The 24,117-nt window shown below is 35.6% G+C and overlaps 3 protein-coding genes and 1 pseudogene across 4 annotated transcripts; 1 reads left to right on the top strand and 3 right to left on the bottom strand.

The window, feature by feature from the left end:
• Positions 1-445: 445 nt before the first annotated feature.
• Positions 446-3,323, bottom strand: LOC145610928 (cation/H(+) antiporter 25-like). The gene is made up of 4 exons (XM_081666189.1): positions 3,087-3,323; positions 1,873-2,699; positions 1,692-1,773; positions 446-1,609 (listed from the first exon to the last, which is right to left on the bottom strand). The coding sequence occupies exons 1-4, from the start codon at positions 3,321-3,323 to the stop codon at positions 446-448; spliced, it is 2,310 nt and encodes a 769-aa protein (XP_081522315.1).
• A 1,865-nt stretch (positions 3,324-5,188) lies between these two features.
• LOC145612620 (cysteine-rich receptor-like protein kinase 10) lies at positions 5,189-10,557 on the bottom strand. The gene is made up of 7 exons (XM_081667955.1): positions 9,723-10,557; positions 8,095-8,235; positions 7,797-7,915; positions 7,213-7,423; positions 6,877-7,114; positions 6,413-6,563; positions 5,189-5,667 (listed from the first exon to the last, which is right to left on the bottom strand). Exons 1-7 carry the CDS (start codon positions 10,555-10,557, stop codon positions 5,350-5,352), a joined length of 2,013 nt encoding a protein of 670 aa, XP_081524081.1. The 3' UTR covers positions 5,189-5,349.
• Positions 10,558-11,973: 1,416 nt separating this feature from the next.
• On the bottom strand, positions 11,974-17,371 carry LOC145611286 (cysteine-rich receptor-like protein kinase 25; annotated as a pseudogene). The gene is made up of 9 exons (XR_014106345.1): positions 16,516-17,371; positions 14,715-15,408; positions 14,441-14,532; positions 13,852-13,989; positions 13,617-13,738; positions 13,312-13,523; positions 12,967-13,204; positions 12,721-12,871; positions 11,974-12,617 (listed from the first exon to the last, which is right to left on the bottom strand). The product of XR_014106345.1 is annotated as a cysteine-rich receptor-like protein kinase 25 (transcript).
• Positions 17,372-17,760: 389 nt separating this feature from the next.
• Positions 17,761-24,117, top strand: LOC145611402 (uncharacterized). The gene is made up of 2 exons (XM_081666730.1): positions 17,761-20,219; positions 23,798-24,117. Exons 1-2 carry the CDS (start codon positions 19,152-19,154, stop codon positions 23,819-23,821), a joined length of 1,092 nt encoding a protein of 363 aa, XP_081522856.1. The 5' UTR covers positions 17,761-19,151; the 3' UTR covers positions 23,822-24,117.

Below are 24,117 nucleotides of genomic sequence, written 5' to 3'. Positions count from 1 at the left end.
TCATGGCATGGCCTCCATAACGTGAAATAACTAGAATCAACATAATGCTTCGAACTTTGTAGTAATTAATTGGTTTTTTTTTTTTTTCCTTTAGAAGTTCAAAAGAAAAAAAGGGAAATTATCTATGATACACTCTAAATTTTGATTGTTATCTTTGATACACATCATCAAACTTTGATAATCAACGATACACTTAAAATTTTCCCTAATGTACTACAGTAACTAAAACGTTAATTTGTTGAAATTGAAATGTATAAGACAGAGATAGAGAGAGTTTATTAATACGAGTAAAAAGGAAAAGTGATGTAATTTTTTTGAAACTTTCATTTTAGGAAAGTGATGGAACTAAAAAGAAACAGAAGTAGTAATAATAATAAATGGTTTTGGTTTTATCCAAATCTGATGTAATTAAAAAATGAAAAATACATATAAAACAATTTCTAAACTAGTAAAAAGCCCAAGGAATAGCATGCTGTTCTCTTAACACTTGTTGTTGCACAACTAATACACATCCTAAGGTATTAAAATTAGCCGATACTAAAAAATCACCAATTAATCCTAATTCTGGAGTTTCGCTCCATTCTGATAACCCATCCAAAAAAGTTGGATTAATTCCATTCTTCCTCCCTACAATCCAGAGATCTATCTTCGGAACACTGGCATTCAACAATCGTATAGCCGAAACTGTTTCAAAACCATTACTCACAATAACTTCCTTGTAAACTACTTTTTCATTCATCTCATTTTTTACCCAAAACCAAGTTACCACCCCATCATCCACCTTCTTTTCCTGTATAATATCTCCAGCCTGTTCATTTGCCAAGAATCGAATCACAATTAACGACACATCAGGATGTTCCACCATGCGGTTAGCCAACATGAGGGCCTCACGGGCATCGGATCCACCAAGGAACAACATCACAAATTGGCGTTGCGTGTTGTGGTTGTTAGTTCGAGTTGGAAGTATATCCCATGCACTTGCCTTCTTGCATGCTAAAATACCCACAGAACATGGTGCATTAGATAAAGTATTAGCATTAGTATGTTGTGCTCCTGGCCTAAGTATTTCAGTTATTAAATCATTACCATCTTCAACATATTTCTTGTGGAAGGGTAAAATAATAATTTCAGCCTTGTTCGTCAAGGCACTCTCACAAATGTCATGGTACATTGTTCGATTTGGGGTGACACAAGTAAATAAGTTCATAGCAATGCGATCCTTACGGTCCTTTTCGTAGAGCTTGATTGCATTGTGGACAGCTACATTGTTATGGTCCCAATACTCATTTTTTTGCTTCATGTGGTCGATGAACATTGGCGCGGCTCGCCCAAAGAGTTCGATGAAATAGATAGCAAACACTCTAATTGGGTTATCTGATGATGGATTGGTGAAGTCCAAGAGGCTAAATATGTTAGCCATGCTTTCATGATCGTAAATACAGGCTAAGATTTGAAGTTTAGACTCTTGTGATGTGTGTTGTATGGTTCTTCTCTTGTTGGTCATGTATGGCCTTGTTGGATCATAAAGTAAATTAATTATAATACTTGATATGCTTGTTGTTGTAATTGTTAAAATTACCATTAATGAGAAAGACGACTTCTTCACTATCTGCACATATAACAAAATCCATAAGGGTGATTCATATACAAGTAACAACTTAATTAAGTAGTAAAATTTTATAGAATCGTACCTTTAAGTCCATCCAGTGAATAAAAAGAAGAAACTCCGTTTGACCTCTAAGGCCGAGTATAAAGCCCAAAGTAAGAGAGTCCCTACATGACATATTCACAAATCGTGCCATAATAAACACTGAAAAAAGCTTTGTAACTATGGACATAACTGCCAATGATAGCACGGGAGTTGTGAAAGACCAATCCTCGGTCATTGCGAACACATCTGTATTAAGCCCTATAGTAGCATACGCAAAGGGCATAAGAATGTGATTCACAACAGCCTCAATTTGTTGAATAATGGTTGCCCCTACTGGTGGGCGGTCGGGGATGGCTAACCCAAGCCAAAAAGGGCCAATCCCAATTGTAGCCCCAAAAAAATCTGTGATAAGTCCAATTACAAAAACTCCTAGCAAAGTAGCAATTATATATTCTTGATCCACCGAATTACCTTTTGGAGTTTTCCTTTTAATCCATTGCATTACCATTGGTACTCCATTAAATGTCAAGACACAAAGCAACAATGTTGACAACATGTAAGTTATCACATTAATTTTTCTAACTTCTCCTTGCTTCATCGCTTCAAATGCAAAAATATCAACCAACCCAATAAAATCGGTAATGATCACCGTTGTAAGTGCCATACGCCCAATTTCCGATCTTAAAATTTGCATGTCTTTTAAAATGCTATAAACACTCGGGAATGTTGTGACGATCATAGTTGAAGTAATAGCTCCAATAGAAGAATCTTTGTGTACCATTGAATCGCCGATGTAGCGTTTCACAAAAAAATCAAATGTAAACATGATTATATGAGCAATAACCATCCCTCCAATTGCGATCATCCAATGTTTCTTTCCGGCCTTGGTAACCACAAAGAGGTCCATTTTCACCCCAGTCTTAAATAAGAAAAACACAAGTCCAAGAGTTCCTATATTTTTTATTACAAAGTTTGAGCTCTTTGGAGTAACATTATCTGCAAAGGTCTTGTTCCGACCTAGGACTGAAGGTCCAATAATTATGCCCGCCTATATACACGAACACAAAGTTCATTACTAAGTTTGTTTTAAAATAACATTTAAAGGCCAAGTGACAATATTTTAGATAAACTTTGACCAATTTTATCTTTGATGAACAATATATTTTGGATGAAGTTTTAAACTTAATACTATCTCCGTTACATATTATGTGCAATTTTTGGGTATTATTTGTGAGATTTAAAATGTTCAAAAATTGCAAATAATATATAACAGAGGTAGTATTTGAAATAATGTGCATATAATTTGTATATTTAACATCTGCATTTCATTTTTAGAATATATGAGGTACGAATTAAATCTCTTCAATCTATACATTTGTTACAACCTGAACTAACTCTTTAAATTTAAATAAATAAGATAAAAACATAAACTTACAAGAACATTACAGACGACTTTAGGCTGTTTTAGAGGCTTCAAGAGGATGCGCAAAATATGACTCATAATAAGAACCATAGATATTTCTAAGAGGACATTGGTGAAGGAGAACTCCTTATGATTGGCATGAAATATCGAAAAGGCACTACTTCCAACATTTCTTTGACAGTATATCTCAACAGCTTCATTATGATGATATATCACATTAGAGTCATTTATCGAAAGACTTGGGTCCATAATAACAACTTAACTTGTTGTTAATTGTTTTGGAGATACAAAACACTTTATTTTAATTGTCTTTCAATGGAGACAACTCACATTTGTTCTGCAACAACTTGTTAGCATTATGATCCTTATCACCAAAACCATTAAAAAGAATATAATATTGCATGTCACAAATTCACAATCATGAATACTATGACCATGCAAGCAAAATTTGGAGCTTAAATTAGCGGCAAAACGAAAACAAAACAAAAAATGAACACTTTTTTTTTTTTTTTGTTATGTTAATTATTTTTTTCCCCTCGTTCTTTACTGATTAATTTAAAAGAACTTGTTTGATATTTTATTTTTATTTTTTCCTAAATCAGAAAGAAGAAAGAGGGGTTTGATAGAAACTATGAATGATCTTTTGTTTTTGTGGGGATGACAAGTAACAAGCACTATATTTCACTATTTTTAGATATCTTAATTTAAGTTTAAAGTATCACATTTATAGGTGTGCTTTTATTCAAACTAGGAGGTATTTTACATTAATTATTAAGTAAGAAACTAAGAATAATTAAATTATATCGTCACTATTATCATGTTCTTCAATCACAGCAATCACATAATCATGAGCTTGTTGTACATTACCTTGTAGAGTTGTATTTCCTCAGTTAGTTTTGATAATCATTATCTTATTTATTAATATTATTTGTTTCCTTCAGCGGTATCCTATAATAGAATTGTAGTGATTTACTTTTCTATTATCTATCCCATGAAAATCTTATCTTTATGATTTTTAATTATCTATGTCATAGTATTACCATTAGTTGTCCAGATCGATCATTTGAAATTTATTACACGCTATGAATGTACAAAGTATTAAATAAATCTGGTTTGCATTAATTGTTTATTGTGGGTCACTAAATTAATGTCATCATTTTTAAATGTTGTTAATTAAACAAAAATGTCGATATATTAATCAAAAGTAGTGATTATGTTAAATTGAAAGTTATTATGTGAATATAAAAGTTATTAAGTTATAAATTAAAAAAAGTTAAAAAAAAAAAAACAGTTCAATTATTCATAGGTAGGGTCTTAGAGGGAAAAGTTCGATTTGCGGTGTAGTTTATAGCCCAAACTGAAACAAAACCACACCGCACCATAGTACTATTGATGAAATCGAACCACACCGTTTAAAATTTGGTTTTTCAAAAAAATAACCGAACCACACAGAAATTTTCATCCTCTTTCTTGTTGTTCCATCTAATTGGTCGTTATTCACTCTAATATCGCCCACATTGATTAACATTCTAGGGCTTAAAATAACACAAGTTTTATTATGGTTTGGCTTTAAATATGTAAGGTAGAATTAATATTGGGCTAGGCTATAATTTGGATATGGGCCATAATTCGGTTTGAATTTCGGTTTTTTTTTTTTTCAAATCTTAAAACCGAAACCAAACCATATTAATTCGGTATTGGGATTCCTTAAACCGCACCGAACCATATTAGAAAAAAAAAAACTGCACCACATTTCTAATTCAGTTTGGTTTGTGGTTTGGTTCGGTTTTAAACCATAGTATCACCCCTATACATAGACAATAAAATATTAATATATTTCATAATTAAAGTTTTAATATAATGGCTAATACAATTTTAAAAGTCACTATAAATTAGGATCAGTATGTTCAATATAACGTTAAACCTGATATCCACATAAGTTTTAATAAGGTCACTACATAAAATTAGAGACACTATTATTACAAAAGCGTTTCTTTTCCATTATTAGGGTCATTGTTATGAAAAATTGTCACTTATTATTATTATTATTATTATTATTATTATTATTGTAAAATATACTGACTATACCGTTCTATGCTCCAAGTATTAGGCCATCCATGCTCAAAGTAGGACCAATTTAAACAAATTGAATCACGACTTGCAGTACATGCATGACAACATCAATTAGGCATAATATGCAGTTTACCAACTTCAATTCACAGTACATGAAGCCTACTATGAAAGGCTATAAAATCTCTCTTCAAATATTATCTATCTATCTAGGTTCAAGTTCAGTGATTGAGACATCATTCCTAGACCAATTGGCTGACTTGGTCGATAATTGTTGTGAACCAATCTCCTTAGAAACTCTACTCTTTATGATGAAACCTGGAGCTTGAGGCACCGGAAGAGTAACCGAATAGCTGTCTAACGTAAGGACTACTGTTGCCATTGAAGGTCTATCATCCGGTGAATCTTGAACACATATCAACCCAAGATGCATGCATCTCATAACTTCGTCCAATGAGCACGAGTCTCTTATCGTTGGATCAACAAATTCCAAAGGCATGCCATCTCTCCATTGTTTCCATGCCTGCATAAATTGAATAGATTCATGTAAAATGCTACTCACATCATATTTTCTTCTTAACTATCAACTAGGTCAAGTCCCGTGCCATGCACGGTCATAATTAAACTTTACATCAAAAATTGTATAGAATGGTGTTAATTCAACAATATTTTAACCAAAAAAAAAAACAATGTATGTAACAAAATAGTAGTGTCTAATTAAAGATATTGATGGTCAAAGTTGTGTCTCGACAAATGTCCAAATCCAACTACTCTTATAACTATTAAAAAAAAACGGAGGAGTATAATATAGTAAAATGACTTTGTTCATTTTTTCTTATAAACGTTATGTACAATTTTAAGATTTATACAATGTATACTACCAAAGTAATTTTTTCTACTTTTAATGAAAATAAATTTTAAGTTGGAGGAAAAAAATTGATAATATTATAATAATCTTGAATAATGATATATTTCAATACCTTAATTATAATCTATGTTAGTATATTTGTAACTAAAACATTTCTAGTATGTAAAATATATGTTAAAATAATAATAATAAAAAATTAATTGAGTATGATTGGATTATATGTGTTGTGAAAATGGAAATAAGTATTATTATAGGATATATAATATATAATGAAAGTCATTAAAATTTGGCCAAAAAAAAAGGCGGGAAAATTTTTAATGACATCTTGACAAGTGTGACTTTAGGTTCGCTTTTAGTATAGGTTAATTGATTGATAGGAAAATATTAATATAGTACTTACATAGCTTAAAAGGTCCATTGCTACTCCAGATTCATAAAATGTACTGTTTCTCTTGCCACTTATAATTTCCAAGAGCAAGACGCCAAAACTATAAACATCTGATTTGTTTGAGAATTGACCTTGCATTGCATATTCAGGTGACATGTATCCACTGCACCAAAAATAACAAATTAAACAAAATTTCAAATTTTTTGACCAACATTTTAGCTGACCTATATCCCAATAGCTCATAAGTAAAAAGAGGATGCCTCAATTTCTCATGGTGATTTGTTTCTCACATGGCATTTTCGTAAATAAACCAACAACTTTATTCAACTTTATTTGACTGTGGAGCCCACAATAATAAAAAAAAAAGATGATTTATTTACAAAAATGCCCCCATGAGAAACAAATTTCGTATCTCACCATGAGAAACAGGGAATTTCCCAGGTAAAAATTAGGAGTTATCGAGATCTGATACTCACTATGTTCCAACAACCCTGCTTGTGTTGTCTTGGCTTTGATCCACTACTAAAATTCTTGCCATGCCAAAGTCTGAAACTTTGGCATTCATATCGGCATCCAACAAGACATTACTTGCCTTAAGATCTCGATGTATAATTTTTAGTTGAGAATCATGATGTAGATATAGCATCCCTCGTGCTATGCCTCCTATAATTTTGTAGCGCATACCCCAATCAAGTACTCCATGACTTCCAGAATCTGTACATTATTGCAATTGGCAAATGGTGATCAAGGTTTTGACCTAAAGTTTAACTTTAATGTGAACAGAAATATATAGGTTTTGAAACTAAATGTACCGTGAAGAAACTTGTCAAGGCTCTTGTTAGGCACATATTCATATACTAGTAACTTTTCTTGCCCTTCAAAACAAAATCCCAATAGCCTCACCAAATTCCTGTGTTGAAGTTTGGCAACTAATAAGACCTCATTTTTGAATTCTTGTAGTCCTTGGCTAGAGTTCATTGACAACCTCTTTACTGCTATCTGTTGTCCGTTTGGTAGTGTACCCTATCGAAAACATAAAAATATTTTGCATCATTAATTAACATAAGTATAGCGTGTTTTACATCCATGCTACATAATGCTAGCTAATAGTATTTGTTGTTATTTTAAGGACAAGCCGCCTTGGTATTGCTTGCAAAGTACTTAGATTTTGTTCAAGTTGGTTGATATACGTCCAAAACAGCCGTTTATTGTAGTTTGTGTTCGTTATATGATTTCTTCTGCATCACTTAAGCTAATTTAGTAACACAAATAATGAATCCAATCATATATTAAACCTATTCTTGATATCAAGGTTCTTTCCATAAAATTTAAGTAATAAGTTTCAGCTAGAAGTGGTTAAGAGAAACTAACATAATAAGGATATTTGTTGTCTAACCTTATAAACAGCACCAAATCCACCTTCACCCAATTTCCTCTCAACCGAAAAATTATTTGTTGCTAATTGAAGTGTTGCTAGGTTATATTGCAAGGACTTGACGGTAGTGAAATCATCACCTTCAACATCATCACAAAAATCATACTTAGTAAATTAACTAGCTTCGGTCCAAGTTACTCGCAACAAAGGGGTATTATTTGTAAGACATAAAAATTTTTTTGTTGCGAGTAAATTGGACCGGAGGTAGTATATAAATTGTTGATGAAATAATTATACGAAGTACAAGAATTTTATTTACCAGTTTCAGCAGCAACAGAGTCATAGGTCTTCGTTTTCTTGTATTTAGCGCTACAATAAATGACTATAACAAGTAATGCCACTGTAACAGCCACTATAGGAACTACAATGGCAATAATCGCCTTCGTTGAAATTTTGCTCCCTTCATTAAAAATATGTCACAGTCTATAACACGTGGTGAAAAAAGCGTAGCAACTAAAAATAAACCAGATGAAGCAATCAGTTTTATACTTGTATAACTTAATGACATGGAAATCAAAGTACACATAAATCAAGTAAAAATAAATAAAAATAGATTAATAGACAGTAGCACCAGTAAACTATAGAAGATTTCAAGATATTGAAGCATAGGGTTAATGGGCTCTATACATGAATATAATATCGGCATATTGGGCTTATGACAGCTTAATTTTATTGGGCTTGTAGTTTAAACATTATATTTGCATACTGGGCTTTGGTTTGGGCTTAGCCTTGACAAAATAGAACTTGCTCTGATTCAAGTTATCTTGGGACATAATAGTTTTATCATTTTACATTTGGCAGCCGATATAAAGAATTAAAAATAACTAGGTTAAATCCAATGCAATGCATGAATATTAAATAATTATAATTAATATATATATATATATATATATATATATATATATATATATATATATATATATATTAATTATATATGTATATATGTATATACATATATATATATGTATGTATGTATGTATGTATATATACATATATACATACATATATATATACATATGTATATATGTATGTATATATGTATGTATATACATACATATATATATATATATATATATATATATATATATATATATATATATATATATATATATATATATATATATATATATATATATATATATATATATATATATATATATATATATAATGAACTGCTTGATCATCAGATACTAAAAATTGAAAATGTATGAAATGTATTAAAACAATAAAAATGTGTGAGAGAAAATATTGAAATATGTAATAGTTATAATATGCTAGTTGATATTTTAGAAAATTTACTTTAGATTTATATATAAAAAAAAAAGTCATAATCTATATGTAATCTTATTTTAATACAACAATGATTTTTTAAGGAAGTAATTTTGGGTGGAATTTTTTTGATAATATATTGCCAAGTGTTTCCTTAAATTCGCTTTTAGTTTATGTAATTGATGATAATTAATTTATAAAAAAAAAAATTATTTATTAATTTTCTCATGATATTTATTTATTATTATTTTCTCATGGATAATTATTTGGTAGGATGCTTCCTTTTCAACGGAGGAAAAAATTAATTGATTTTCTATTCCTAGGCTAGGTATGACTTTTTTGTTAGTGGGAACTTACTAGTAAATGATCCAGTAGGAAAAATAATATAAGAAAATAAAATTTTGGACTTATGATTTTTTTATTATATTTTTATTTTTTTTATATTTTTTTAATCTATTAATGTTCGGACTAATTTAAGTCCAATAATCTTTGAAAAATTTGAGTAATGAAAAAGCAAAACTTACCTTATTAATTAAATGTTGTTGCTTAATTAATCAAAGTATAATTTAAAAAAATGTTAAGGGCTAGTGGAGACATAAATATAATAATTGGACTTACCACTAGAGACATTAGAATTCGGTATTGGTGACGATGGTGGTTGTGGTTGTGGCGTTGGTGGTGATGGTAGCGATGACATGTTAAAAAATGGATAAACCTCGTATCGAACAACACAACTAGGTTGCAACACTCTTCCACCTTGAGTCTCCCTAAACCCGCCAGCAGCACCAACTAAGCACGTATTACAATCGCTAGGGCTTAAGTCCGGCGTACACTGCCCCAACCCATAAATTGTCTCGAAACTCGTATAGTTCACGAAATCCGTAGCAAATTTCTTTTGTGAACCTCCTGTTGCAGCTCTTACCCCAATCTCGTTGTTCAACATGTTGCTCAACAAGTCCATAAACCTAGTCGCGTTGCCAGATATATTATGCGAGCTCCAATAAAGCCATGAAGGGTTAGTATCCAAGCTACCAAAAAATGACTTGTTGGAATATCTAACCATACACTCGTCGTACCATATTATTGCATCTTTTCGGTTAGGACAATATGTCTTAGGGAGGTCAGTGGTAGTGGCCGTGGTAACACAGTCTTGGCACGAGCTTACATTCTGGTCTCCGCGACAGAGGAATTGGCCATATACAGCTTCGTTTGTAGTGTTTCCCCCGCCAGACACGGCTTGATGGAAGCCGGTCGGGTTGGTGGCGTTAGAGGTAAGCAAACGGAAAAGGGTATCGAGATTGGCTCGAAATTGGCTATTATTGGCGAACATAGTGGTGTTTGAGCATGACTGTGCCAAATAGTTTGGAGCGGAATTAGATTTGGAAACCATCATTAAGATACTAATCATCAAGATTAAGATGATTACCGAAACTCTAACTAATTTTTGAGCCATTTTCTCAATTTTTTTGTTTATTTTTTATTTTTTATGAAAACTGGGCTGATCACATAGCTTAGCTTCTTGGATTACTATTTAAAACGTATAATAAGGTTTTATTTATTCCGTTTACTTGACTTAAGAAGACGGGTCAAACACACCTTCTAGATTAATTGTAGACTATGAATTTATTTTCTCCAAAAAAAAAAAAGGTTTTTTTGGAGATGTGAACAAAGGGAAAGCGACTAATTGAACAAAATTTTGGGTTAGTCAAGGCTGATTCATGAATAATTATTGCTTCGGAATGGTATACAGTTGAATTAGAATTTTCTTAGTAGTAGTCCAATACATAGCGACACTAGAGGGGTTAAATTTAATGAATCATTTGATACTAATAATATTCTAGGCGAGATATTAATAAATAGTTATCGTACTTTTCGAACTACTATATTTAAGTATTGGGGTATTTTGAAAGCGTTTGATAATTAATGTGTGGTTGGTGCACCCAAAAAGAATATAAGGTATATTTAAAAAATATGGGCAAAAAAAAGAACATTATAGATATTTATAAACAACACGAGCATAATATGTTCTTTAAGTTTGATTATTATATTCTTTGAGTTTGAACCTATATGTTCTTTACATTATACAAATATGTTATATAATGTTTGTACATAAAAAATAAATAAAAAAAAAAAAATCAATCACCCGAGTAACCAGGAAAAAGAACATGTTCTTTAATATATTATCATTTTCTTTTGGTAAATACTTTATGTTCTTTGGCTAGAGGTGATCAAAGTCAGACCAACCCGGCCTAAATCGGGTCAGACTCAACCCGTAAATTTAATTTTTTTGGGCGGGTTTGTGAATACGTTTTTATGCATTTTAGTTAATTTTTTTGACTCGACCCGAAAAGCCCGCACGGCCGGACCATTTTGAGCGGGTTTGGGCACAAAAACTTCGGCCCAAAACTTGGCCCAACCCGAGAAGTGAGCTGAAAATTTTTAACCTTGGTTTGGCCCGTCCAATTATCACCTCTATCTTTGTCAAACACAAACTTGTTCTTTTTTGTCAAATATAATGTTCTTTTTCAATCAAGTTCAACCAACCGAGTAACCATGAAAATAACATGTTATTTTTGCAAAGACTTTATGTTCTTGATAATGTCATGTTCTTGTCAAACACAAACATGTTATTTTATGCATGTTCGTTTTTTTTTTTTTGCCCGTGTTCTTTAAAATATGTCTAATATTCTTTCTGGGTGCACCATGCGGGTGCACTATACTATTTTCGTTTGATAATACATTTGTATTATTATGGTCTTATTTTATTTATTTATAATACCGGATAGCATTAGTTTATTTTGCCTAAATGCTTGCACTATATGAAGCTTACATTAACATGCTTTTTATCAATTAAAAAAGAAAATTAAAATCAAGGCCAAAGATAAATAGCTGTTTTATTTCAAAGAAGAAAATAATACATTGTTGCATCAAATTGATGAAGGATATCTGTACAAGAACGTGTTAAGCACTAGGAAACGCCAATGATTCATAATGAATATATCTTCCTCTGCCTTTTCCATACCCTTTCGAAATGGTATATATGTGACTAATTGAATTATCATTACAATATTGCATATGAAATTGTATAAAATTCCATATGTGTCACACAAATTGTATTATCACTTTTGTTGCTCAGAAGTGATGTCCAAGATACCCTATCTACCTAGGACTCATCTCACTTATTGTTACTTGATTTTGTGTGTATGGCATTGAGTCGCATGAGGGGGGTGATGCTGGAACTGAATTTCTAAAAGACCTTGTCACATGAGATGATTCTATACTACTATTGTAATAAAATCGTGGGCGTTGAGGTGTTGAAAGTGTACTTGTAGTAGAATTTGTATTGATGAGCATGAAGACGATTGTTGACATGGATGGCCTCTCATGTGGATTCTCTTGTACACATAATAAGCCTAAATGAATGCTTCTCATCACTTCATCAGCCGAGTATGTGTCTTTCAATGTTGGATCCATAAAGTTCAAGGGTCTTTCTTCTTTCAAGCTTTTCCAAGCCTACAAGATTAATATAATTGAGTCCTATATATATAGTAAATATATTTTTCTCATGCTTAAAATTGATACAATCGAAATGAACAAAAAAAAAAACTTTACTCACATGAGTCAAGAGGTCTCCAACTCCGGAGGGGTGGAATTTACTATTGATCTTCTTGCCACTTACAATCTCTAATATTAATACGCCAAAACTATACACGTCTGATTTTACGGAAAATTGTCCATGCATTGCATATTCTGGGGCCATATAACCACTAAAAGACATTGTTAGCCAATTGTAATTATTATACTAAGCTTTGGTGATAGGAGACAAAAACACTTATGACTAGAAAGTAGAACCAGAACTTACTATGTTCCTGCTATTATATTAGTGGCATCCTCTGTTTGTTTAACTTTGAAGATCCTCGCCAAACCAAAGTCCGCGATTTTTGGGTTCATATCTTCTTCAAGCAAGATATTAGCTGCTTTTAGATCACGGTGGACGATCCTAGGTCGAGAGTCTTCATGTAGATAAAGTATTCCTCGGGCTATACCTGTTATAATATTGTATCGCGTAGGCCAATCCAATTCTCCTTGCTTTTTTGGATCTATAATTTAAATTAAATCAAAAGACCTATAACTTATCTAATGTAGTGGTGTTAATGGGACTTCAAGTTAAAAGACAAGTCTATGATGCATCTAAAAATAAACATACCAAATAGAAAATAGTTGAGGCTTTTGTTAGGAACATATTCGTACACAAGAAGCTTCTCCTCTCTTGTTAAGCAAAATCCCAAGAGTTTAACCAGATTTTTTGTGTTGAAGTTTAGCTATCAATACAGCCTCGTTTTTAAAGGATTCTATTCCTTGATTAGAGACCTTTGATAACCTTTTAACTGCTATTTCTTGTCCATTTGAGAGGGTTCCCTAAGGTACAAATACAATCAATTACTATGCAGGTCAACAAAACCAATATTTTGATAATCTGAGTTATTTTTTCAACTGATTGGTTTACGTTACCTTATAGACAATGCCAAATCCTCCTCCACCAAGCATTTGATCATCCGAAAAGTAGTTTGTTGCAACTTGTAGGGTGCTGAATTCGAATATCAACAACTCTACAGTTGTGAAATCCTCAAGCACTAGAGCACCGTATAATATATGAAATCAGTTGAGCTCATGATTTCAGCCTCTAAAATAATAGAAAGGAGTACGTGAACATTGCGTAATGACCAAGAGTGGCATCGGTGATTACCATTTATGATGTCTATGGAGAGAGACTTCTTTGCCTTCTGGCGGATGTGATACGCACATGAAACAATTAGCAACACCATCGCAGCTGTTGGAACAACAACTGCAACTATTACTTTCGTTACAGGTACATTCTTCTTCTCTGCAGATCGAGGCAAATATAGTTGATTATTCGACTGCAATTCTTGCTAATCTAAGTTTACTTCAAGAACGTAACCAATGATGTAACAAATCACACTTTTATAATATGAAACCAGTTTCTCACGGTGAGAAACAAATTCGTTTCTCATGGTGACATTTTTGTGAATAAATCAACAACTTTTTCAACTTTATTCAACTGTGGAGCCTAAAATATTGAAAAAGTTGTTGATTTATTCACGAAAATGCCCTCATGAGAAACAGGGAATTTCTCATGAAACTTGTTGGAGTAAATTTTTTTAATGTACCCTTTCCATCACTTAGCAAAGACCTTTTTTTTTTTTTTTTTATCTTCATAAGAATATGACTAAATGTATCTTTAGATTCATTAACAAACATGCCGTACAAAAATGCTTGAGCAGAAACTAAAATTAGGCACAGGACTAGTACTTTACCGGATGGTGATGGAGTAAACAGTGATGATGGTGATGACGACGTTGATGGAGGGATAGACTCTTGAATTGCTTGAAATGGTGTCGAAAACAAACTGAATAAGATTAAAGAAAACAAAATGGTTACTAGAGGGAAGAGTATATTAGCTAATCATTTACAAATGTGTATATGTATAAGCTTATGATTTCCCCACTTTGAATAACAAAGTGAAATAAAATGAAACACACACGTATAATTCATTGAAATACTTTTTTTTTTTCCAATGTTCATTCGCACCTGGCCATTTTGGGTGAAGGGCAAAATGTAACTTTGTAAGAAGTTTTGTAGCTCTCACAAGTGAACGTTGTGTTGCTGAAGTCGAAGGGGTTGTTACTTGCCCTCGGGCAGGACTTCTCAAAGAGATCCGACGATTTCAAATAGTCGCTACTCAAACACATTGCTGACGATTCTGACATTTTGCAACACTGTCCAGGCTCATAACACGGATTTCTACACCCGATCATCATACTATTATTTTTATTAAACACACCCAAATTAAAGGGGCAAATGGAGTTGTTGAGGTCAAACATGCAACCGGTGACTACACAACGGGCTCCAGTCACACCTTCTGGGGCCACCATCATGGGAAGATTGTAACCAGCTTTGATGTTGATGTCGTACATGTACTGGTCTTCAACTTGACCAAGACGGAACTCAACCTTTGTCACCGGATTCGGTGAAGATGTGCTTTGGCACTCGATTTTTCCCGTACCACAGTCGCCAGTCTCGCAAGAGAAATACCCATTAGGGTCAACCGAGCAAAGGGTCCTTCCCCATATGCTGCCCTCCCAATCGGACTTGATGTTAATGATCTTTGACTCCCCTTTTGGGAGAGAAAATCCGGTTGGGACGTCAACACTGCTACTGGTGGATATTCCCGGCCATACTGTGTAGGTACAATCGTTTATTATCGTAATTTTTGTAGCTTTGCCTGCAAAAATTAAAGAGGATCATTATACAGGACTTAAAATATGAGATGAGAGTAATAATAAAAAAAAATTATTAAGGTATATAAGTAGTGAGTTCAAGTAAAATCCTGAAAACAAACAAAAACAATATTTAAATACAGTATTTTACCAAAAAAAAAAAAATTGTTACTAAGGGCCTGTTCTCTTACGTTGAAATTCAGTTCAGTTCAGTTCAGCTGAGTTCAGTTCAGTTCAGTTCAGCTCCTAATTTCCTTCTCTTATAAAATATTCAGTTTAGTTCAGTTCAATTCAATTCAGCTGAGTTCAGTTCAGTTCAATTCAGTTCAGTTCAGCTGAGTTCAGTCAATGAGAACAGACCCTAACACTTTAAAAAACAGTGAAAATGAAAAAGTTAAACAATAATAATTAACGGAGGTAGTATATATATATATATATAAGAAAAATAAAAACCAAAATAGTAAGAATCATCATATAAAATCAATACTCCCTCCGTTTTTTTTTATATGCATCACTTTGACAATTGCACTATTCACATACTATGGTTGACTTAATTTTTTCACCTCTAAAAAAAATAAATAAATGTTATTATATAATATATCATTAGATTTGTCATAATCTCTAGTTTCATAATATAATTTTGTTATAATTTTTACTAATGCATTATTAAATATATTAATAGTCAAAGTAATATCTCAGCAAATGTGCCAGTACTGATGCATATAAAAAAAAAAAAAAAAAACAGAGGGAGTACTTTTTAACACTATCAGCTACTAGTATTAAGAAGTTATAGTCGGTGCCCATGATTATTCCAAAACAATAAAATTGTGTTTTAATTATGATTCTAGCCCAAATTGTCCAGTTTTAGCTGTTCTGTTTTTACCTACTCTGTTTTTAGCTACTATGTTATTCTTTTTTCCCTCGGTTGAAAAGGTCAAAGTTTCCTTTTCACATTCCAATACGGACTACTCTAGAAATCATTAGGAAAAAAAAAAAAAGGAAAAGAGGTATTACATCATTTTTTTTAATAACACACAAGTAAAAATTTAGAGATAGAGGAGGTACAAAATCACTGTATTTAAAATTCCACAGATAAAAATAACTTAACTTACCAGGAGACGGTGATGGCAGCGGCGGTGACGAGACATTAGAGGCACCATTATAAAACGGGTAAGTCTCGTAACGTACATAACAGCTAGGTTGCATTACACGGGCACCCATCTTGACATCGAGTGATCCGATGGCAATCGTTAAGCATTGGTAACAATCTGAGGCACTTAAGTCAGGAGTACACTGCTCCATTGCATAGAGATTCTTCGAGCTGTTAAATTTCGCCACTTTTGTTGCATATTTTTTACCCGACTTACTATTCGAAGTCTCAGCTGCTAAACTATTCATTGTGTTTCCTAAAAGATCAGAAAACGCGGATTGATTTTCGGTCATAATTTGTATGCTGTTTAACAATATTTTAGGTGATTGCTCCATTTTTCCTAGGAGCGATTCGTTAGAGTATCGTACCATACACTCGTCATACCATATTTCCGCGACTTTTCTATTGGGACAGAATGACTTGGGTAGGTCTGTTGTGGTTGCGGTATTGACACAATCGCTGCACGCGGTGATGTTTTGATCACCGCGGCAAAGGAAAAGGCCGTAGACGGCATCGCTTGTGTTGGTGCCAGCGGATGTGATGTCGAAGCCGGTGGGGTTGGTGGTGGCGTTGGAGGAGAGGGATTTGAAGACGGTATTGAGGTTGGTGTGGTAATTACTATTTGTAGCAAATTTAGTGGTGTTTGAGCAAATACTATAGCGAATAGTTGGAGTGGAAGTTGATTTGGAAATTAATTGAAGAAGTGAGAGTGATAAAGTTAAAATTAATTTGGAACTTGTTGCTAAATTCATACTATTCTTGTATAAAATTTACGCGTACTTCATACAATGATTCTGATGAGTTAAGCAAGTTTTTTCTTTTCTAAATTTTTATCTTTTAAATATTTGTACTAGCTAAATACATATTTATGCGATGATGAAGGCAAAGTTTATTATAAACACATCGTTTTCCTTGGATTGTGATGCAGTCAATGCTTTGAAATTTCCTCAGTCCTTTTGTCCACTTTTCTTGAACAGACTAGTCACAAATAGAGCATACCAAAATTAAAAGACCTTTTTTCTTTCTCATTTAATTTGATTCATCTCACATGCAGTTATCATCGACAACTGGCGGAACCACTACAAAACAAGGAGAGACAGCTATCTCCCCAATTCTAAAGAAAATAATGTAATTTTTATTTTTTGTAAGACAAAAGAAGCTATAGTAAAGAAGTACTCTTCCAGATCTACTAAGATAGGATGAGAGAGAGAGAGAGTCCTAGTGAGAGAGTGAAACCAAGCACTTCGAAAAAGCCACCGGATCCACCACCTCCTCCAACTCCACCAAACACCACTTCACCCCACCACCCACCTCTCCTCCCTCTCCCCCTCCCCAAATCTGCCGTCAAGAACTCCCACCCTTCCTTCCCCACACCAACTCCCCCAAAACAACCCACCACCACGCACCCCTTCTCCTTCAAAAAAGCACTTCAATTGGGTGGTAGTACGAACCCCTTGCAGGCCTTGTCCACCCTCCCAGCCTCCTCACCCCCCTCAAATTTCGATGAAACAAAAGAGGTTTTTCTTCCAATTACCCAGGAAGAATATAGTTCCCTTTGCCAACCATGGATTAATGCAATTATATCCAAACCTCATGGAAAATCCTTCTCCACTGAATACCTTGTGCAAACTCTGCCTCGCATATGGAAACCAAAGGCAAAGGTACTATCCTTTCCAATTGGGAAGGGATTCTTCATATCTAAATTTGAAGACGCGGCAGACATGGGAAAAGTCCTGTCAGGCGGACCTTGGTTCATTAATGGTACCTTCTTACATGTTCAGAAATGGAGAGCAGGGTTTAAACCCTCAGAGGAGAAGATCAACCGCATTCCAATTTGGGTCGAGCTCCCGGAGCTACCTATTGAATTCATGAATGACTGCATACTTAGGAAAATAGGGAACTCACTGGGAGTTTTCATTCGAGCCACTACCAGAAAATTAGAGCAGGGCAACCTCAGATATGCCCGAATCCTGGTAATGATGGATTACGAAAAACAGAGGAAGGACGGACTGTGGATAGGAGGATTCAAACAGAGATTGATTTACTTGGATCAAATCTCAAGGAGAAACCAGGGTCAGCACTCCACGGACATCAAACTAACGGATACAATGGCCGGAAATACCATTCCGGCAACAACGAAATCGCCGATGCAGGAACATCAAAAAGTTTGGCGCCAAATACAGAATAGGGGGGTAATATCCACCGGTAATTTGGCTTCCAAAAATCAAAAAGTAAACACGTGGGGCCCACACTCATCCAAAAATACGGAAAATCAATTTGAGATTTTATCTCAACTTGTGGGGCCCGAGGAAACTATAAATCCCACCAAAAATGACAGTTTGCCTTCTAATTCCTTACCTTCTCCCAACTTGTCACTTCAACTTCCCTGCAACACTCAACAACAGCTAACCCCTACCTCTCGCCGCCCTTCCCCCTCCTGTCTCATCACCAATTTTTCCTCCTTTCCCATAAAAAATTTTAAAATGACTATTTCCGAGAAACCCTTTACCCTTCTTTTATCCATCCCCTTTCACTATCTACCACTCCTCCCACCTTACCACCAATGCCATCCATCACAAGAAAACCAAAACAGCGACCATGGCAAGCATGTCTCTCCCAGACTACTTGAACAAGCTCATCAATTTAGACCCGGACGAGCTAGCGGATCAGGGAGGCTTCCTGAGACCTCCGATCATGCCCCCTTCGATTGTCCATCTTCAACCATCGCAGGACAGGAACATTATCACCAAGACGAAGCCGGTGATAACCTTCCCGGAGACAATGCTCAACCTAATGTCCTTCTACGCTCAAGGCCTGTTCGGGGAATGGCATGCGATCTCGCCGACGAGCATCAGGGGGCTTCTCCTAAGCCCGGAAGATCAGTCCCCCCTCTACTCCAACCTGCGAATGGCGTCCCCGGACAATCCTTTTTACCTTGTTCCAGCACATGTCCCCTCCCTGTCGGATGTCTCCATCATCAGCGAACCACTCGGGATACTATTCAAATGGTGGATGGAAAAACTGAACAAGGAAGGCTCACTAATGGCGGTACCATGGGAATTACAATTCATACTAGACCCGGTTCCCGTTCTTCCGAGCGTAAGAAAAGCGTTGTCGATTACCGACGACTTGCTGGTGCTTCAATCAGTGTCAGGCACAAACAACGTCAAACTCATGCACCTTGCACAGGAAGCCCAACAACTTCATCTCTCAGTGGGGTGGGGGAAACAAAAAGGGAAAGAGACCCAAATGTCGGGAATCAAGATAAAAAAGAACACCACCTCCATGTTCAGTCCGTTTCTGAGCAAATATGTCGACCTCAACACTCAGATTGCCTACCCCACGAGGAAGGAACTATCAAAGCTCCCCCACATGAAACCCGGAATGTCGATCCTACTATGGAATGCTAGGGGGATAGCCCGTGATGGCTTTAAACTCAACATCCGTTGCTTGATTAGGGATCACAACCCTGATATCATCATCCTAACCGAAACTAAAGTGCCAAAAATCAGCTGTGAACACATACTCTCAATCCTACCCTATAACTCCTTCGAGGTGGTGGATCCAATTGGCTACTCCGGAGGCATCCTCATTCTGTGGAACTCTGGTTTCAACTCTCTCCATGTTGTGAGTAAAGAACCACGTGCAATTCATGCTGTGGTACAGGTAAATTCAAAACACAAATTCTTTCTTTCTGCAATCTATGCTTCTACTTCTTTTAATGCTAGATTGGAAATGTGGGAGTCTTTGAAAAAGATGAGTGAATCTATGTCCTTACCTTGGCTTGTATGTGGTGACTTTAATGAATTATGTTATCAACATGAAAAATGGGGGGGCAATCTTCATCCCTTGCATCAAATGAGTGCCTTTAATGATACCATTGAACACTGCAATCTTGTAGACTTGGGGTATGTGGGGCACAAATTTACTTGGTTCAACAAACAAAAAAGAAATCCAATCTTAGAGAGATTAGATAGATTTTTGGCTACTGCTGACTGGGTTCAAATGCACCCTCAGAATGTTGTTAGAAATCTCCCTAGACTTTCCTCTGATCATAACCCCTTGTTACTGACTCTCACAGCAACACAAATTTTCCCTGGTGAGAAACCATTCAGATTTGAACCTCTCTGGTTAACTGACTTAGATTTCATTTCCTTTGTCCAACATAATTGGCCCTCTTACTTGGGAGATCTCCACAGCAAGCTGCACATGCTCACTGCAGATTTACAGACCTGGAGTAAAAATCACCCTATGAATTTCAGAAGCCAAATTAAAAGAATAAATGCTAGACTAAATGGAGTCCAACTAGCTTACCAATCAAATCCCTCTAACCCCTTCCTGTTTGACCTTGAGAGTAGCCTACAGAAACTTCTGAGTGAAACACTTGACCAGGAACAACTTTACTGGGCTACTAGAGCTAGAACTGACTGGCTGTCACAAGGAGATAGAAACACTAGGTTCTTCCATTGCTCAGCAACTATTAGGGACAGAAGGAACAAAATTCATGCCTTGAAAAATGATGTAGGGGATTGGATCACTGACCCTGGTCATATTCACTCGCATATTCTTGCTCACTTCATAAAACTCTTCTCTTCTGAGCCCTGTTCTGTCCCCTCCACCCCACACTCTTCTGGTAGTATACACTGTGCAGGGCCTTCCTCCCTGCCTGAAATCCAGGAGGCCATGTTCTCTATTGGAGCTCTCAAGGCTCCTGGAATTGATGGTTTCCATGCCTCATTTTTCCACTCCTCTTGGCCCTTTATTCATCAGGACTGCTTGTCATTAATAAACTCTATCTTCTCCTCCAAACAAATCCCACCAGAAATAAACAAAACAGTTGTTTGCCTCATTCCCAAGGTGCTTTCTCCATGTAAAATCACTAGCTTTAGACCCATTAGCCTTGTCAATACCTCTTACAAACTTTTGTCAAAAATTCTGGTTAACAGAATTAGACCTCACCTGTATTCAATAATTTCTCCAAACCAGAACAGTTTCCTAAAAGGGAGGGGAACAGAGGTAAATTACATAATTGCCTCTGAAGTCTTACACTCTATGAGGAAAAAAAGAGGTTCTAGAGGTCTTTTTGCTTTGAAACTAGACTTGGAGAAAGCCTATGATAGGCTTGAGTGGAGTTTCATAAGGCACTGCCTTCTCTTTTTCAACTTCTCACCTGAGACTGTACACCTTATCATGTCCTGCATCTCTTCTGTCTCTTCCCAAATTCTCATAAATGGTAAGCTCTCTTCCCCCTTCCACCCATCTAGAGGGATTAGACAAGGTGACCCCCTATCCCCTTACATTTTCATCCTTTGTCTTGAGTTCTTATCCAGACAGATCCATGATCAATGCAACCTGAATAAATGGAAACCATTTAGATTTAGAGGGGGCCAGACCTCAATCTCTCACCTCCTTTTTGCTGATGATGTCCTACTCTTTGGGGTTGCTGATAGCAAAACACTAAAATCCCTGAGTGACACCCTCAAACATTTTTGTTCCATCTCTGGTCAGAAGATAAATGAACAGAAGAGCCAAATTTATTTTTCTACTAACACCCCCATCCACATGATTGATGATTTTGAACAAACCCTAAATGTTACTAGATCTGCAGACTTAGGCATTTACCTAGGTTACCCCCTGTCTGAGAAAAAGCCAACTAGGAGGCAACTAAATGGCCTTATTGAAAAAATTGGGAAGAAGTTAGCCTCCTGGAAAGCAAAGACACTGTCAAGGGGGGGAAGACTCACTCTTCTCCAGTCCACTTTGTTCTCTATCCCCAGGTACCAAATGAACTGTGTAAAATTACCAAAGTGCATCCTAAATAAGCTTGACTCCATATGCTCAAACTTTCTCTGGGGGGGGGATATCACTAGAAAGAGGATAACTTGGATAGCTTGGAATTTTGTCTGTCAACCTAAGGAGAGGGGTGGGCTGGGATTCCTGAAATTTTCAGACCTTAATCTCATTAGCCTTGCTAGACTGTGCTGGATGGTGGATACCAGATCAAATTGGGCTGGAAAACTCCTTTTTGAGAAGTATGTAAAAAACAAACCCAACCCAACCCCTTTTAACAAAGGCTCCCACATTTGGTCTGCCATAGGAAAAGGATGGGAGCTCTTCAAACATAGTTTGATGTGGGAACCTGGGAATGGAGAGAAAATCACTTTTTGGGAAGATAAGTGGCTACATCATGAGACTCCAAGAACTTTGATTGTGGGACCTTTAACACTCTCTTCACAATATAAATCCCTCAGTGCAATACTTAGTGATAGAGAACAGTTAGAAGGTGAGCTAGGCTTTGTATTTCCAGAGGATATCAGGGCTCGAATTAACAGTGTTCAATTATCTGACTGTGAAGATTTTAATTTCACAAGTTGGACAAAAAGAGGGAAGTTTGATAGTGCTGCTGCAAAGGCTTGGATAATAAACTCAGATCTTACCACCCCTTGCATTGAGTACCATTGGAGATGTGTATGGGAGGTGCATACCCTGCCTAAAATCAAACTGTTCCTATGGCAACTGTTATGGGATAGACTTCCCACTGCAAGGAACTTGTATAATAGACACTGCAAACCCACACCATATTGTGCTTTTTGCCCTGCAAACATTGAAACCCTTACCCATTTGTTCATTGACTGCCCAAGAGCTATGGAATTCTGGACTGAGCTTAAGCCACCTCCCTCTACATTTGACTCACAGCTAGATACCTTCCCAAATTGGCTATCTAGGAACCTGAAAGACAAACTTCTAAGCCACCACAATATCCCTTGGCACATCACCTTCACCTTTGCTTTGTGGTTCATCTGGAAGAGGAGAAACTCCTGGATATTCTCACACTCAAATTCCCCTGTTCAAAAATCTACATCCCAATGCACTTGGGCTGCTGCTGAATGGTACTTTTCCAGTGTTAGTTCAGCCAGAACAGAGCCTAAGCCTATTGCCTGGGATCCCCCCCCCCAAAACTTCATTAAAATAAATGTGGATGCATCATACATCAACCACTCCAAACAAGTGGGCTGTGCAGGTGTTGCTAGAGATGACAAGGGTATATGGATAGAAGGTTTCAAATGGAAAGGTTTCTCACCTTCAGCACAAGATGCAGAACTACAGGCAATCTCCCTTGCATTAAAATGGATCAGGAACAATGGATGGGATAGATGCCAAATTGAAACAGACTGCAGGAACATAGTGCTTGATCTAAATGACACAAGCAATAGTGTCCTAACCCCACCATTGCTTGAATGCAGGGCGCAGCTTCTTCAACTGCCTGAGGTCCAACTATACTATGGAGAAAGAGGGAAGAACAGAGTTGCTGACATCATGGCAAAGGAGGCACGGAAGGAGGCAACTGAACGGAACCAGCTTTTTGTTTTACAAAGTCCCCCTCCTTATTGTATAAACTACCTAGATTCTGACTGTATCTCTCTAGATGATCGTGCTTCTGATCAGACTGTACTTTTGTTCTCTCACAGTGAGAGATCGCCTTTTGTAAACTTAACTACCTCCTTAATTATTAACTAAGTTCCTTTTCTACCTCAAAAAAAAAAAAAAAAAAAAAAAAGAAGTA

This window comes from Chenopodium album, chromosome 24 (assembly GCF_948465745.1).
Source record: "Chenopodium album chromosome 24, dcCheAlbu1.1, whole genome shotgun sequence".
Taxonomy (NCBI): Eukaryota; Viridiplantae; Streptophyta; class Magnoliopsida; order Caryophyllales; family Amaranthaceae; genus Chenopodium; species Chenopodium album.
Note: the sequence above shows the minus strand (reverse complement) of the source record. Positions and strands in the feature narration are given on the sequence as shown.